Source organism: Musa acuminata, unplaced genomic scaffold (assembly GCF_036884655.1).
Source record: "Musa acuminata AAA Group cultivar baxijiao unplaced genomic scaffold, Cavendish_Baxijiao_AAA HiC_scaffold_205, whole genome shotgun sequence".
NCBI classification, from domain to species: domain Eukaryota; kingdom Viridiplantae; phylum Streptophyta; class Magnoliopsida; order Zingiberales; family Musaceae; genus Musa; species Musa acuminata.
In genome coordinates, this window is record NW_027020475.1 from 21,466 (window position 1) to 38,275 (window position 16,810).

General features: G+C 38.2%; 3 protein-coding genes and 1 long non-coding RNA gene across 17 annotated transcripts; 2 read left to right on the forward strand and 2 right to left on the reverse strand.

Moving 5' to 3' along the window:
- The first annotated feature begins 151 nt into the window (after positions 1-151).
- LOC135656933 (probable WRKY transcription factor 21) lies at positions 152-2,350 on the forward strand. 4 transcript variants are annotated; one of them, XM_065175893.1, is made up of 4 exons: positions 160-389; positions 596-1,310; positions 1,386-1,511; positions 1,746-2,350. In XM_065175893.1, the coding sequence occupies exons 2-4, from the start codon at positions 622-624 to the stop codon at positions 1,888-1,890; spliced, it is 960 nt and encodes a 319-aa protein (XP_065031965.1). In that variant the 5' UTR covers positions 160-389; positions 596-621; the 3' UTR covers positions 1,891-2,350. The 4 variants fall into 4 exon arrangements, with proteins under 4 accessions (XP_065031963.1, XP_065031964.1, XP_065031962.1 ...); XM_065175891.1 differs by having other exon boundaries at positions 152-389; positions 490-1,511; XM_065175892.1 differs by having other exon boundaries at positions 152-389; positions 494-1,511.
- Positions 732-14,049, reverse strand: LOC135585853 (uncharacterized). Of its 11 annotated transcripts, none has more exons than XR_010504526.1 (9): positions 13,836-14,049; positions 12,905-13,351; positions 12,618-12,788; positions 10,147-12,508; positions 6,226-6,341; positions 5,961-6,052; positions 3,609-3,730; positions 3,389-3,488; positions 732-1,123 (listed from the first exon to the last, which is right to left on the reverse strand). XR_010504526.1 is itself a non-coding variant. In XM_065175888.1 (8 exons), exons 2-7 carry the CDS (start codon positions 13,323-13,325, stop codon positions 3,623-3,625), a joined length of 3,270 nt encoding a protein of 1,089 aa, XP_065031960.1. In that variant the 5' UTR covers positions 13,326-13,351; positions 13,836-14,049; the 3' UTR covers positions 3,222-3,488; positions 3,609-3,622. The 11 variants fall into 11 exon arrangements, 4 of the variants coding, with proteins under 4 accessions (XP_065031960.1, XP_065031957.1, XP_065031958.1 ...); XR_010504524.1 differs by having other exon boundaries at positions 732-1,129; XR_010504525.1 differs by having other exon boundaries at positions 732-2,277.
- Positions 14,050-14,815: 766 nt separating this feature from the next.
- On the forward strand, positions 14,816-15,423 carry LOC108952151 (uncharacterized). Its single transcript, XR_001976736.2, has 2 exons — positions 14,816-14,980; positions 15,153-15,423. It is a non-coding gene; the product is annotated as an uncharacterized LOC108952151 (long non-coding RNA).
- Positions 15,424-16,151: 728 nt separating this feature from the next.
- Positions 16,152-16,752, reverse strand: LOC135656931 (thioredoxin H1-like). Its single transcript, XM_065175884.1, has 2 exons — positions 16,516-16,752; positions 16,152-16,419 (listed from the first exon to the last, which is right to left on the reverse strand). The coding sequence occupies exons 1-2, from the start codon at positions 16,735-16,737 to the stop codon at positions 16,285-16,287; spliced, it is 357 nt and encodes a 118-aa protein (XP_065031956.1). The 5' UTR covers positions 16,738-16,752; the 3' UTR covers positions 16,152-16,284.
- Between the last annotated feature and the right edge of the window lie 58 nt (positions 16,753-16,810).

The following is a 16,810-nucleotide window of genomic DNA, read 5'->3' on the forward strand; positions in this document are numbered from 1 at the left end:
TTTAATACTATATTACTGTAGGCTGCCCTTTTTTCGAAGGTTTGGGACGACTTAAATTGACGAAATGACGGGGGGGTTGAAAGGATAAAATTCCAACCTGCTGTGTCTTCCCCGTCACACCATCCCATGCCGCGGACGTCGTGGGAAGACCACCACCACCCCGGCCCCCACCACCACCGCCACCGCCATCAGTTTCCCACGAATCCAGCCATGGTCGGTTCATCCATCCACGCGCCCCCCATCCATCCCCCCTTCTCCTCCCTTCTTACCCTGGTGGAATCGACTTCCTCGGAAATCTTATCTGCTTTTTTGATCAAGATCTCGTGCAATCTGCTTAAGCGAGCACCTATTTCCGGTGCCTTCGAGCTCAATTCGATCGTCAAAATCTGGTAACCATTTTTTTCTCGGATAAGTTTCTGGCGATCTGCTTCCTAGTTAGGTTTATTTTACCTTGTGTGTGACCGTTTTTTGTGATCCATCGTGGGAAAGCCAGAGAAAACCCGATCAAAATCCTATCTTTGGTTGAATTTCCTAGGATATACTTGGGTATCTCCGGTGGGTATAATCTCTCATGATGGAAATTTGGGATTTTTAGGGTGATTCAAGGTGTGGTTTCTCGAAATGGAGCAAGTGCAAGAAGCTAACAAGGCTGCTGTAGGGAGCTGCCACAGGGTCCTCAGCTTGCTCTCTCAGTCCCAAGATCAAGATCAATCAAGAAAGCTGGCGGCGCAGACAGGGGAAGCTGTTGCTGCATTCAAGAGAGTTGTGTCATTGCTCAGTGATAGTGCGAGGGAGGCAAGATTTAGGACTGTGAACAAAGTCAAGTCTCCTTCCGATCATAAGATTGGCCCTTCTCTCACAAATTCTCAGCTACTCCCAAGAGATGCCTTACATGATAACGATCGCAATGCCAACAACCTAATCCAACTCTCCCAAAGGAGCTTCCTTGAGAACCAAAAAGCCGGACAGGATCCATCATCAGCTCACCGCCGATTCCTACCGCAGCAGCAGCAGAACAATCAAACGTATCGGCTTCAGCAGCAAATGAACATTCAGGCTGACATGTTGAGGAGGAGCAGTAATGGCATAAGTATCAAGTTTGACAGCTCTGATTGCACTCCATCTGCATCTACAAGCATGAATGGAAAAATCACCAGCTTGGAAGGAAAAGTGTTCCATCTGATCGAGGGGCATGCATCATCCAACCCGGTTAACCCACATCCTCCTCCCAAGAAGACCAGTCTGGTTAAAGGGGAGGACAACAATGGGAAATGTCCAAACAATGGCAGGTGCCACTGCTCAAGAAAAAGGTTAGGCTATGCAAGTTTTGTTTGTGTATTGCTGCAAACTTTGCTGTCAATTCCTATACATTGCTTCTTTTACAGGAAGCTGAGGATCAAGAGATCCATAAAGGTGCCTGCTGTCAGTGAAAAGCTTGCAGATATCCCTCCTGATGATTACTCATGGAGGAAGTATGGTCAAAAGCCCATCAAGGGTTCTCCTCATCCTAGGTGCATATCTCATTTCTATCTAATTGTGATTCAACTCCTACCATTCATCCAAACTTGTCATTAAAGATCTAATACAACTAATAACTGAGTTCAGAATTCATCATCTCATGAATATTGTACCTTCTAAATTCATGATTAATACTCAATTCCTTTATTTTTTGTATTTTTGTTGAATGTTCTTACTGCATCAATCATTAAACCAACTAAGAAAGAGGTGATAAATCCCAAATGCAGGGGGTATTACAAGTGCAGCAGTATTAGAGGCTGCCCTGCAAAGAAGCATGTGGAGAGGTGCTTGGAAGACCCCTCCATGCTTATTGTCACCTACGAAGGCGAGCACAACCACACCAAGCTTCACACCCAATCTGCCCAAACATAGATACTAATCTCCTCCTCACAGCCAGTGCAGCCTACTGCTGCTTCTTGTACATATCAACAGTCAAACAGTTTTTGATGGGTGATCAATCATTATCTTCGATTCACCTTTTGGCCTTGAAGGATGAAAGAGAAGGTGGGCATGCTACACAAAATCATCTGCAAGCCTTTTGATGACTGGAGCCCTTTTTCTCACCGTAAAGACAGATTAACTTGTGAAGACAACATGTTGTACCAATGTTTGGTGTCATATAAGCAGAGTACTGTGGTTGTTAATGCTCACAAGTGTTTGTAAGAATGAGATGCCTTGGCAGTCATGGAACTTCCATGGAGCCTGCAAGGAGTCGCTTCAAGGACGCAATGTGCTGGGTCCAGTGCAGCTACTAATATGCTACAGAAAAGAAACAGACACTTTGTTGATGTAACAAGCTAAACTTCTATGAAATAATTGATGATATTATTTATTTTGTGGGGGTGGGTGTGGGTGCATTGAACAAGAACATGTTTTTAGCTGATCCAGGATTCTTGACTCTCGAGTGTTGCTTGTTCATGGCTGTGCCATTACAATCCACTGGTGTTCTCTGGATTCATAATTAGCCATTGCAGTATTGCATGATAACTTCTGAATGGGTTGAAACTGAGGCCTCTTACTAGCAACACAACCTCTGAGATAGGATCCTCAACTTCATGGAATAAAAGATGTGATATTGCTTATTTGCTTTAAACTCATAGTTCCTTACAAAGCACCAAATGCTAATCATGGGACCCAAACTTCACCTTGGTGAGCTGTCTGCAGTCCCAAAACTGATGATTTCAATTCTACCGGATTTAAAATCAAAACAGAACCAGTTCCAGATGGTTCCAATTTCGATTCAAGAACCGCCGATTTGATTTTTGATTCCCACTTCGAATTCAAACTGCCTATTTTAATTTTTAATTTTTTTTCAAAATACCCCTCCAGTTAGTTTAGATTCATCATTTGGAGAGACATTTATTTAGGACCAGATTCTTTATTAAGACCAGATTCGGACCAGATTCGGAGAGACAATTCTTTATTAAGGACCAGATTCATCATTTGGAGAGACATTTATTTAGATTTTTTTTTTGACTAGTTCAAAACTGAATTGGAACCATTGATTTGGATTCCAAATTTCAGGAACCAGAACTGAACCGTCAAAATCTGGTTTCAGTTTGGTTTGAAACCGTCATACAATTGATCCAGTTTGGTTCCAATTCTTGTTCGATTTGTCTCCGGTTCAGTCTTGGTTCAAATCGGACTGTGATCAGGTCTAGCCATATACCCTCAAGACTTTGATTTTTTTTTAGTTCAGAATATGTGTTACCGAAAAAAATTACTATACATCTCATAAAATATCAATTGGTAATGACTAAACATGGATACGTTGACTACCACCCATCACTTAGCTAAATAGAACATACATTTCATAGTACTTTAAGAACTCTGGAAACTTAAAAAAGAGAGAGTTCTAAGTTGATCTTACGATGTCTCCATTTCATATTGCTTTACTTGGATGTCTTCCTTTCAGCTTTCCTTGAAGCATCTCATAGGAAATGTTTTTATGATGTAGCTAAGCTTCGCACCTGAAAAGAAAAAAAATGGAGCAAGTGAATCATATAGTAATTGCACTGTTTGTTGAAATTAATAACAATTTGTGAGTCTGATTAACACCATCAGGCTGCTATTAGCGCCGTGATTGAAACCTTGAAGCATCTTCTTAGAATCCAAGCTCCTCTCTTTCTTTAAGTTTCTCACTGAGTTCCTCTATTGATGGCATTTTGCCATCAGCTTCTAAAGTAGCAGATAACCAGGCCTTCAATTCTTCCTGCAGATACCAAGGTTTATCACAAAACAAGACTGACAATTGATGTTAAAAAATCCACAACCTAACAACACCAATATTTGGTTATTTGTGTCCAGATTAAGCCATGTCATTGCTCAATATGAGATCGATGAAATCTGAGGGAGTAGTGACAAAGTTATTTTCAGGATGATCTTAAGTCATTGTCCATATCACAAGATTCGATACAATGAATCATAGAGAAAAATAGCATATGGATATAACCTTGTTTTGTGTTTGTTTATTGACCACAGTCAACTGATGCTGTTGAATAAATGGTAGCATATGCAAAAAACCTGTTGATATAGACCATGCTCCATTTAGTGACATGCGACCTTCATGTTGACGACTAGATTGATTGATAAAGTACACAACATACTGGACTCCACATCTTCCACGGTGTTGGTCAAATGCTAAGACCCACTAGAAAAATTGCTCAAGAAGTGGCTGGCTTGTGAATTGAATTATGGGCTGATTTCTTGGTTAAGGGATCATCGCGTAAAAGAATTAGTACCTAACATACTTATAAACTTTGAATATCTTGACATATGATGAGACTAATAGGTTTGCTAAGGTTTGTCTTTCATATGCAGTGTGAAACATCCAAATTGTGATGATCCTCTTCCACCATCACCTCCTCATCCTCTCCTTTTCTCTCTTTTACTCCATTTTTCCAATTTTCCCCTCCTTCCCTGGACAGATATGTTCCCATAGACCAATATTGATATTGGACCGAGGAATTGTCCGCTTTAGGCGGGCATACCCGTACGATTTTGTCCTTTCGGAGCATGTGAGCTCTAAAAGGTGCCTCTGAGGATAAGGGAAACCTGACGGACTTGTGAGCCATTGGTTCCCATACTCTTCAGCCAATGTGGGACTAAATGGCCTTGCTCCCTCCCGTAAGGGAGCCAAGGGCTCATAACTAAGGTGCATGGCTTGGGAGCGAGTTTGCTTGGCCGAGGTGCAAGCATCGGGCCCTCCTTCTAGCGCCAATATGATAAGGGACCATTTAGTCGGTCGGTCATTAGTGCGGCCTGTAGGCTCGCGAGGAATTATCCGCTTTGGGCGATGGGCATACCCGCATGGTTTTGTGCTTTTAGAGCATGTAAGCTCCAAAAGATACCTCTGAGGGTAAAGGAGACCTGGCGGACTTATGAGCCCTTGGTTCCCATACTTCTCAACTAAATATTGGTAGTATATAAATGCAATCAAATTTTCATCAAGAAAAGATGGACTCTATAATAGTGACTAGTGATCAAGGAAACTCAAACAATAGAGATGAACCGTAATTATCTAGTATCATTTGTAGTTTATACAGAATCCATACATGAATATAGAAATCTAATGGATGCAACGCTGTAACTATATGAAATTGTTTCACACCTCTTACTGAAACAATTAGGGATGATCCAAATTTCTACCACAATGGGTCTGCATCTTCAGTTATACCAATGGAGTTTGAAACAGATAAGCCAAGCTCATAAAAAGTCCCACTAGTGATGTATGGTTCGAGGTGCTTTCCAGCACTATGCGACTCGTGTCGTTCATGATCCTTATCATTTAGGACCAGATATCAATACAAATGAAGTCCTAACACGGTCCACACATGATAAGTAGTTACTCTAATATCATATTTTTCACAATGTCTGCATAGGCCAAGTTCAAAATGTACTCAGAAGGTGCTATGTGTGAGTTGGTAGCAATTTGCACACATCACAAGCCTAAGGCCACATTTGGTGTGGGACTATCTTAAGGTATCAACATTGTGCTTAGAGGAACCGTTAATAAACACACACAAAAAAAGGTTTTAATAAGTAATTCTCATCACCAACATACAAACAATGATAGGTTGCATAAGGCAGGATTAGAGGGCCAGCGTAACTGTTCATTTACAATAAAAAATCATCTAGAAATTTCTTCTATGAAATGATTAGGGAAGCAAGATATATGAGCTACTTCAATTAAGTTGAGTAACAGTATACATTGTTGACCTCAGTTGATCCAAACAGCAAAAGGATGTTAAAGTTTCTAAAGGTAGGGTCCTGAACATGCCAAAAAAGAACACGATGCAAAATTGTGCCAAATCAACAATAAATTCATGGTAGAAGGAATAATGCAAGAAACAAGAGCCATCTGTACATGAATCAAGTTGGACGACAAGGAGGATTAAATAAGCAATAATTCAACTACCAAAACATGAGATTGCATTTGTTACCTCAACATAATCATGGTTCGACACAAAACAACATTCCACCAAACATTCTAGATGTCCTATGCTCACAGAAAGGCAGTTTTTACGACCAGCACCTGTAAAATTAAAATAAAATGTGAAATAAATACAAATACAAGTTGAAATTTTCAGCTATCAAGAATCTTGATCAAACTCTCTCATCTAATTATGTTATTTGCAATTTATCTTATTCCAGTCACTTTGAACAGTTCTTTTCCTGGAGATATGGAATAGGCAGGAAGAATCTTACTAATTATGCGAGCCACCTGGTACCCAGTTCCCCCTAGTCCTTTCTCCCACTTCCCAAGTCTTAGGCGTATGAAGAAACCCTCCAGGCTATAACTGAGATTTGCTGATTTCATCCATCTAATAAGATGCAAAAAACAATTAGATAGTGAACTAATATGTAAGTCAATCCATTTGCATCAAAATCCTCCAAGGACAACAGGGTTCTAAAAGGATACAAGAACTTGCTACACGACGGCATATTCTAGTAATTCCTAGATGCACAGGTTCTATTGTTCATTACAGTTATCAGAAAACCATACCCAGATTCATTGGCTTATTTGCAACTAAGATCCTTCAAACTGCATGTCATATAGGCATTAAGCAGAAACCTACTCCAGCAAGGCAGCATCACATTTGCATTCTAATTTCCACAGACAATTATTAATCTTCCTTTTTTGTATATCACAAGTTCACTACCATTAAGTAGTGCGAAGTTCCTGAACAAATGCTCTTTAATGCAAAACCTTCATTCTTGCAGGAATAGGCACCAGAACAGATTCTTGGTAATGGTATCATAAGACCATATCACATACACTATTCCAGATTAAGAACACATATGGCCCTGAGAAAAGCTCAGACACAACACCATTTGATATAAGATCTAATTAGGAATTATAATATATCCTGTTGATCTGCATAAAGGCTGACCTGATCCAATCTGATTTCAACTCACATATTAGGGGAGTGGGACCACATAAACAAAGGAAGCACTGCCTCTCTTCAGCAATGCCTCTCTCTCTCCCACTCTCCCTTTTTCCCTCTCCATCTACCTCAACCTTAAGTCTCTCTCTCTCTCTGCTGATGTTGCTTCCTCACTCCTCCCTGTTGCCAACCTCCTTGGCACTAGTCAACTGGACTGGATCAGACAACAGATTGGAGATCAAGAATTCAGATATGATGACCAACTCAATCCTGATGGGACCTGGATCCCGAAGAAAGGTTCATCTTATGTCCTTCATCTCAAAAAGAGCTAGGGAATAAAGGGAGAAAAATAAAAAAATATGTCAGCATCAGAGGTCTCTCTCATTGTCCAACCCTCAAACAGGTTATTGCTCAGATGATACAAAATTATGGTACTTCCAAAATTGAAGTAAAACCATCAGCGGCTAATATTATATATTACATGCTTCATGTTAGCCACATGGTTTCATGTCCGTCTTTTCATGATAACAGGACATTAATTGATTTTATTAACATAATCGTTGTTAAGTGTTGAGATGTGCATGAGTTGAATCGACTTGAAAATGTTGAATCGACATTAATTGATTTTATTAACATGCCCGTCTTTTCACAAATGTTGAATCGACTTGAAAACATTATGAACTCGTGAAACAATCGAGGATTAAAATGAAGTCTCCATCATGAAAAGAAAAAATGGTCTAGATATGCAATTTTTACTACATATTTGTACTAAGCTTGAAGATATGGAATAAGTGTAGGAAACTATGGATTTCTATTAACCATGGATTATAGTTAAAGTTGGCCACTACCTAGCAATAGAAGGGCAAAGTTGGTTACTAGAGGCACCAATGGGTTATAGTTAGTTTTTTTCTCGGTGGAGCTCACTAAAGTGATGGATGGTTGATTGGATGATCTTGCTTTAATGTCAATATGTTATCATAAATTCCATGAGAAAAAAGCTTGACAGACTTAAAAGAGAGCCTAAGATCATATTATTAGAAGCTTGACATTCACCAATTGAAAATCATCAAATAGGGGGTCTTTGAAGGATCCAGAGTATCATAGATAAAACTATAAACAGAGTGTTCGATGTGATGCTTGTGTATGTCCGTGTTTTTCAGTTTTGTTCATGTCATGTGCTATCCAGGTGGCACATGGCTAGATGGGCATTTGGGGTAGTGTCTAGGGTTGGTTCGTTGTCTTGTTCTACAGCAATATTATGTGGGCACTTGTGGGGACTTTTGGCCACGGCAGAACACCTTATACATTTTGTCGTGCAACCATTCAGAGCTTACAAGTTTATGTTTATAATTTGCATTGTCTATTAAATGTTTGTTGAAATGATTGCTTGTGGAATCCCGAGTTAAATGTTTTCTCTAACTCATCTTCTCTTTTGCAAGTCCTAAATGGAATTTAAGAGATTTCAGGGAGGTTGACCATTGCAGATGGACACGCAAAGGTGTCGCACCATTTAGGCAAAACTAGTTAAGTCCATGACAAGAGGTTGAACAATGGCTAGATCATGACTGATTCACTACAAAAACATTTTCATGTATTTTTTCTCTTTAAATTTTATTTTATGTATTTATTTTATAATTGTATTTGTTTGATAATACATATTATCTTACCTAGATTTATGCTCGTTAGCTCAATCATTCAATGTACCAAGTTGTGCTTGATAGTTACGTTTCATGTGCCTAAAAAATTTACTGAAACCTACTCATACTTCACCATGATTCTATCATCTCAACCTCTAAAAAATAATATAATTGCTCTCTGATTCATTTCCACAACAACTTAAGGGTATGACCTAAGTCATAAAACTTAAGGTTATGGTATATTGATCATAAAGACCATTTCGCTATAAAATGTCAATTGACCTCAACAGTAGTCTCACTTGATGTTCCTTGTTCCATTTGTGCACCTCAAACATGGGTTCATTTGGCTCCAAATAATTATAATACCATATTCTCTCTTTTGATATGTCCTATGTACATTAAACTAGTTTCATAGTTTAGTAACAGTAGGCATAATATCCAAGCTAGCATATGTAGTCCGTTCTAATATATTTTCTAGCAAACCATACATTCATCTCAACTACATCTTATGACCTTCAAATCTCAAGTGACCTATTTCATATCACCACAGTGAATAATTTCTGGGGTATAGCAGAGATAAGCAAGTGAAGATGGAAAAGAGAAATCGTTATTGTTCTCTACGCGAGTATCAAGTTACCCAACCTAGTCAACAGATTCAACTCATCAAGTTACACCCACGGAACATGCATAAGAGAACCAGACAAACAAGTATGACAGCATGATGCAGATTTTTGTTGATTGTGCAGCTTCTAATAATTTTTCGATCAAGTGTGAAGATTAGGAGCAAGGAATTCTTTTAGTTTTTATTATTAGAGTATGTTTAAGAACTGTTTTCATGATCTAACTTGAATCAGACAGCTAACCAGATCAATTATTATTAGAGTATGTTTAAGAACTGTTTTCATGATCTAACTTGAATCAGACAGCTGATCAGATCAATTATTATTAGAGTCTGTTTAAGAACTGTTTTCATGATCTAATTTGAATTAGACAGCTAATCAGATCAATAGTTGTGATTCTGTTACTCAAAGAGGGGACCGTTTAAGCCATAACTGCCATGATTAAGCATAATGTCATTAAATATGTGCTTAAAAACTTAAATGGTGTGACAGTTTGATCTCAGATGTGACAACTCATGGCTTGGTGCTTCATAATTAAATGCAATAAAACCCACTTGTTCCATTTAATAAGCTTTAGCATCAAAATTTGTCCTTTTGAACTTGTTAACAGATGTGGTTTTGTTTGGATCTTTTCAATGAAAATGTCTGACCTGTTAAGACTCTAATCAATCTCTTTATGGTTTCATTTTCTACATGGATATTTGATGCATCAAAAAGCTAATACAACTGACATGGACAGTATGTCCACACAATTGTTACCCAACCAAAGTTCGTTTGGATTTTGCAATCTACCGTTGGATTGCATTAATTAATATGAATTGATATTACAGATTCAGCAGTTGAATGCAAAACAAGTAGAAGTTTTTAATGAATTTTCCCCTGTTTTAAGAATATTCATGCAAGAAGATTATTTCTCAACGGAATTTAAAAAACTTGAGAATTTAAAAAACACCAGAGAAAGTGTTCATAAATCAATGGTGTCACCTTATTACATCAGTGCGAGATAATCGAAGCCTCCTTATTGCTTTGAAAATTCCATTTTGTTCATTAGAGACATCTGTAGCAATGCTCTTATAGAATGGTGTAATTTGATTTTTCCTTGACTTGTTCTCTGAGGAACATGAAGCCTGTTGATCCATGTTCACGATATTCTCTGCCCGATAGCCCTTGAAAACTTTTGCAGTAGGGAACAAAACTCTGTCTGCACAAATGCTTCTATAATTAACAGTTTGAGCATCCATTCTTGAATCTTCTCTTTCTGGTAATTTACTTTTGTTAGCATGTTGCTTATTTTTGTCTCCAGACCACAAATTTACTCGGCTATCATGCTTTCCTTTTCTCACAATACAACTTTCATGTGCAACACTGAAAGAACCATTGCTGGTATTTTTTGTTTCCAAGGAAGCATGGGGGCATGAAATTGCCCAGTGATTAACCTGAAAGCACCGAATGCACAACCAGGAAGACATATGTTTGCCATCATACAAATTCAAAAAGTCCTTTACATCCTGGAGGTCAAAATCTGCTAGCTCTGAACATTCTCTTAAGCTGTGACCATTTTTTCCACAAAATAAACAGGTTATGGGAGTACAAGACAAGTTACGGTTATGTGAAACTTTTGATGGATTCATGTCAAATCTTTTTGCAGAGCAAGAAGCCGCCATATCTGTGTTCTTAAAATTTTTAGATGGTATAATCGAGCTTACTCTAGGTTTTAGCATTTGAGTGTCTAGCCTCTTCAAACCACAGGAAAAAGTAGGATTGACAGCATGCTTGCTTACTTCTCTAGCAGACTCCCTTTGATTTTTTAAGTAAGAGGAGACGCACTTCTCAGGAAACTTTTCCTCCTTGTCGAAAGCACCATGATCATTTATGCTCAAATTGCATTTTTCTGATCTTAATAGTGGTGAAGACTCTTTCCGCAGAAACCGAGTAATCCATAAGTTCTCAAGGTAATTGCTTTTCTCCCTGCACATCATACTTACTGGGCTCTTTGGATGAGAACTAAGCCTTCCATTTCCTTTCTCCTGAGCACATATTAAACATTTCCTAGCTGAGGAACCTGAAGTGTTCATGCTATTGAAAGCACATGTCTGCCCCCTGTTTTTCTCAAACTCTTCATGGATTTGAGAGTTGGAGGAAGATACATCGATCATTATTGAGGGTGCATTTTCAACATGATAACTGGCCTGATTGTGCCTCTCATTCAAAGAAGAAACTTGACTGTGTGGTTTGCCACTACCTCCACCACAGACAATACAAAGACCGCTGGCAGACAATGGTTTGTTAGTTAAATGTTCTTTTAAGTCATTATATGTTTGCTTGCCTCTTGCAGGATCCATTAAGTTGAACTGCAAAAAGTTACCAAAAGCATGATTGGCATAATGTTTATAATGTTCCCCCATGGCTTTTACATCTTTGGAAGTACCGCCTTCTCTTTGATGATCATCACTTGTGGTATTTGGGGCTATCATATTTGGACAGTACAGCGCCTGGAAGAAAGTATTAAAACCCGGAGTTTTGCACATAACTCCCCCAATCTTCTCATGTGATATTCTAAGTGAACCAAAGCTTTCTTTCATGCTATGATAGGATTGTGGAAGAAGTGCCAAGGAAGTCCTGGTCTGATCGTATCTTGAGAAACTGCTCGTTATGGTTGATATCCAATTAATAAAGGAGCTATCATTTCTGATGAGAGATCCTGGGCAAGAGTGTTCATTGCTGTCTCTCTTTATTCTTTTACATCCTTCGGTGGTCTTAGAATCAAAACTGAATGCTCGTTTCCCTTTTGAAATTAATCTCTGACCGTTACTGCTTTCAACACTCTCATTGCTATCCTCTTTCTCTTTCATACTGCTATCATAATCTTCATCATCAAAGAGGATTTTTTCCTTACCTTTCTCCAATTTTCCAGGATTAACATCTGACTTAGACCTAAATTTATCGGTCTCATTTTTAATTTTAATATTTTGTTTTTCATCTTTACTTGCCTCTTGAAAAAGTGATGCTACAACCAAACCATCCTTGCTCTGACACCCTACACTTTTAGATTGTCTACCATAGGAATGTTGACTACCATGAAGCTGGAAGCAAACTAGATTGTCAGTTTTCCTGATATCATCTTCTTGTGTGTCACGGAAAACTAAATCAGGATGTTTGCATTCTGACGATTCTGATGATCTCTTCCTTGATATTGACTTTCCACTTCTTGTTGACACTGAGTCATGAGAATCTGATACTCCTACCAAGCCAGATTTTTGAAATTTTGGTATATCAAGAAGCACATTCGAGGTTCCAGCAGTAATTGCAAAGCCAGCTTCAGTTTCTGCTAGATCAGGCCTGGGACCTTTTGGACAAGATGGTATAGAATCAGACTCACACTAGTATCTGGACATTCACAATGATGACGTTTATATTTCAGAGAGAAAATTTGATAAACATTGTGTTAGAACTACCTGGAGAGAAAATTTCATTCTGCAGATTATCTGCTTCTGTGGCAGGACAAATGACATGCAAACACTCATTGCTCCGAAGGGAGCATGGATCCACACCATTTTTAACCGACTGACTAATATTTATATCTGCATCATTCATACCTTTCTCTGGCTTCTTGTCTCCACAAGATCCTGCCAACAAAAAAATATTTCATAACTAGCAAAGTTTTCAAATTCCTATAGAGAAAAAATGTTAAGGAAGTCAAAGTTTAAAACCTCATGAAAACAAAAGTACATATGATCCTTACGAGAATCTTGCTCATGTAAACTTGACAGAGAGATAGGTTGCGGATCAACCGATCCCTTGTGCGAGCCCAAGAAAGCAATTCCATCAGCATTATGATTTGACTGTACTGTGCTCAATTCTCCTGCAATCTGATCTCTGCTAGAGCTACTCTCCCCACGATTTGTACACAGTGAAGTAGAAATTCTCATGTTGAATGATTCTGCTTTCCACAAAAAGGAGGCTTTCTTTTCAGCTTTCCTGGAGTCAGTGTACTTAAGACTTAAACCTTCTTGCGGAGTCCAAATTAACTCAGAGAGTGGAGAATTGGTGATAAGTACTATCTCTGCCATTGAAGCTGCATTTGCACCTGCACCCGAGTCTTTGTTTATAATGCTTTCGATACATGGTTCAGCCGAATCCAAACCGCCTTTTATGTCCGCCATGGTTTCCTCAGTACATTCTGGATCAGCTGAAGCACAGACACTTCAAATCAGATTTCTCTGAAAACAAAAATAGAGACACGGGGCATGAATTTACTGTCCCCATCCAGTTTCTTTTATATTTTCCATTACATCAAATGACATACATGACGCTCACATAAACAATGCACTAACCAACTCGGATGTCTCAACAGAGGCTCCAATCAAGGCTTTAAATCTTGGTCCGATATTGATCTTGGCAAATAACTGGACCACTACAGTCAAACTATACAGGACGGATCATATACTGACCTTGAACAATATACTGCCTAGTATTACTAAAAATAAATAAATAAATCACACCCTAAAGTTGGGCCAACCTAAATCACACCCATCAAATATGAAACCCAACACAAATCAACGCAATCTTCTTCGAACCTTGCGATGATTAATATCGTAGCAGCATCATACATATAAAGTTACATATAAAGTGCAGTAATGAAGAAAGACGAAGGAAAAGAGAAATTTCCATACTACTGGTGCTGCTGCTTCATATCCTGATTTGGCCGTGACGAAAGAGCAGATCTTGGTTGGGGTTTCTAATAACAGAAAGGACAGGAAGGATCGATATTATAGTGGGAAACATAGAAAACGCAATCTAACAAAAAGAATGGAAAGAGACGAGGAGAGGAGAGGAGAGAAGTCAGATTTTTGTGGGTGTGGTGGATTCTCCACTGTGAGTCTCCGTTCATGGTGGCAGATATAGGTGTGGCTAATACAATATTATTGGTTTATAGTACCTCCTACTTCTGGAGGACCGGGTTCTGCCACGCGGACGGAGAAGGGCCACTCGTTCTCCTTCGCTGGGGGCATCTTCTTCTTCCCGCTTTTATTATTATTATTATTATTATTATTATTATTATTATTATTATTACTCCAATATTTCTCCTGGCAGATAAAAAAGGAAAAAACATACTTAATCATAATTACAAATTTTCAAGGAGTTGGATATCTCCGAGGAAACAAAAAAAAAAGGCACAGTAATTTATCCTATAAAAATTATTATGATCACTATCAAAATATCTAAAATAAATAATATAAAACTAAAAAATAATCATATATTCAAAACTAAAGTTTGAAGTCTCAATAAATCGTTTCGACGTATCATATATAAATAGTCGATGAGTTGAAAAAAGTCAATATAATTGTTGTATGTTTAAATCTTTTAGCAAAACAGGAATCTAACGAGATATCGTAAAAAAATTTATCTTTTAAAATAATCTGATTATTCATGTCCTTAAGAATAAATTCATCACTCACAAAACTAATATCCTTTAAAGATCTTGAGAATATTATATATATATATATAATATGTTTCATCTATTATTCTCTTGTCATCCTACTAAAAATAATGGTATATATATGATATATTTAATTTTTAAGAATTACTATGTCAATAGCTTTCATTATGGGATTGGATAGGATTGGATAGGATAGGATAGGATGATAAGATGGTGAACGCGTGACAACCATGAATTCGCTTTTCATTTGCCACAAGCAGAAGTAGGTAGCAACAAAGTCACAGTAATCGTTGGGTCCAACAGGACGATGAGAGAAAGATGGAGAAGCTCTTCCTATGGACGAGCTTCTTGAAGTTCAAACTTGGAGAGCTTGCACTTGTATCTATTTTCCTCCCACCTTCCTTGTCAAATTCTTGGAGAACACACTGAACCTACTCTACATATCTGCATTCATCCTTCTATACATCGTCTCAAACGTTTGCAGTTGAAATGAAATGAGTTGCTTCCAGGTGATTGCCATGGTTTACTTAAGAGGTTGTTCTTGGAACAGCGCCTGCGTCGAAGGCACCGGATGCGGGAGGAGGAAGAAGGAGGCTTGCAGTGAACGATGATGGAATCATGGACCAGCAATTAACCAAGGCATCCGACTCGCCGTCTGAAGTTTCAGGTTGCAGTAATGGCTCCAGCGGCAATGGTGTTCTTTGCCTGATCGGCCACCGAGCAAATCTTGTTGATGCGGTGATCGTCTCAAGACAAACATGTTAATTTGAAACTCTGTAAAGATAGATGAATAAAAGTTTTCCGACCAATCGTTTACCCAATCGACTGGCAGAGTGATAGCTCAATATTTTTATTTCCTTTATTTCTTTTTGTTTTTGTCTTCTGTCTTCTTCCCCTTCCTTTCACTCTCATAATTTTCCTTTCTTTCCCACTTTTCCCTTGTTCTTTTCCTCTTCCTCTTTTTTTCTTTCTATATTCCTCTCTCGTTTTATTTCATTTTTGGACGTATCTCTTTACCTTTTTCTCTTTCCTCCTTTTTCCTTATTCCTTTCCTCATCCTCTTTGTCTTTCTACATTTCTCTTTCATTTTATTCTGCTTTTTGCCCTGTGAGACATTTGAGTTGGTTAATATATTGTTGCATATTCGCCTTTGATATAAAATTTTTTTTTTTTAATAAAACATGGTTATAAGGGTAAAAAAATAGGACTATTGCTAAAAAAGGACGACATGAAATATCAAATAAATATTGGCCGATTAGCTAATTTGTCTCAATTTTATGACTTCTCTGATTCTTAAACAAAATTTGATAAGACATAGTTACACGTTTCATTTCCGATACTTATGGGTATAATTTTCAAATGTAATAGAACTTCTAACCCCCAAGTAATAATTGTGCAATAAAACAACTCATATCAACTATTATACTGTTATTCAGTGATCGAAGTAGCTCTCATGATTATTTTTCTTTTATTTTCTAAACAACATTGCTGCTGAAACACCCAAGAGAAGCATCATGTCACCAACACAGACATTTGCAGGCCTTAAATGTAGATGAAAGACTAGTTTATTCAATAGTTAATATAATCATGAACCGATGGAATTCAGTACATATGTTTATTCTAACCCCACAAAATCTCCGAGTTCACGACCCAACACCGACACCAATACTGCAAGCGAGCATTCAGTTCCTCATGTGGAGCTCAATCTTCTTAGGCAACAGATCTTTGCGAGCACCAACAACGCGATCCACAATGTTTCCCTGCCTCAGGAAGATGAAGGTTGGCAGTGTCTCGATCGCACAGTCCAGGGCAACCCTCTGCCATTTGGTGACACAGGTTAGAGAATTAGAAACATAATTTCACCTCGCAAACAACAGCGGCACGAGTTTAATCTGCATGTTGATAGTTTTTACCTTCAGCTCATTGACGTCCACCCTTAGGAAGATGGCATCGGTGAACTTATTAGCTAGCTCAGCGAAGAACGGGGCAATCATACGGCAAGGACCACACCATGAAGAAGTGAAATCTACGACCACCTGTAAACCAGACAAATCTTTAGAGCCAACAAGAGATGCAGCAGTTTGATAGATTTCGACTCTGTTTAGCTTTACATTTTTCAGAAAATAAATATGCATTTATGAAACAGGAACGGAAGAAAAGATGTAACTAAGTTGTAAACAATGGTATAAGAAAAAACATGGATGTTGA

Bases quoted from the DNA above. Each gene is read 5' to 3' on its own strand.
- LOC135656933 (XM_065175891.1), top strand. From the start codon at position 622: ATGGAGCAAGTGCAAGAAGCTAACAAGGCTGCTGTAGGGAGCTGCCAC. The intron at 1,512-1,745 runs GTGCATATCTCA...TCCCAAATGCAG, and splicing joins AAGGGTTCTCCTCATCCTAG to GGGGTATTACAAGTGCAGCA.
- LOC135585853 (XM_065175888.1), bottom strand. From the start codon at position 13,325: ATGGCGGACATAAAAGGCGGTTTGGATTCGGCTGAACCATGTATCGAA. The intron at 12,509-12,617 runs GTAGTTCTAACA...CTTGTCCAAAAG, and splicing joins GAATGAAATTTTCTCTCCAG to GTCCCAGGCCTGATCTAGCA. The intron at 3,731-5,960 runs GTAACAAATGCA...TGGTATCTGCAG, and splicing joins CGAACCATGATTATGTTGAG to GAAGAATTGAAGGCCTGGTT.
- LOC135656931 (XM_065175884.1), bottom strand. From the start codon at position 16,737: ATGCATATTTATTTTCTGAAAAATGTAAAGCTAAACAGAGTCGAAATC. The intron at 16,420-16,515 runs GTAAAAACTATC...ACCAAATGGCAG, and splicing joins TGGACGTCAATGAGCTGAAG to AGGGTTGCCCTGGACTGTGC.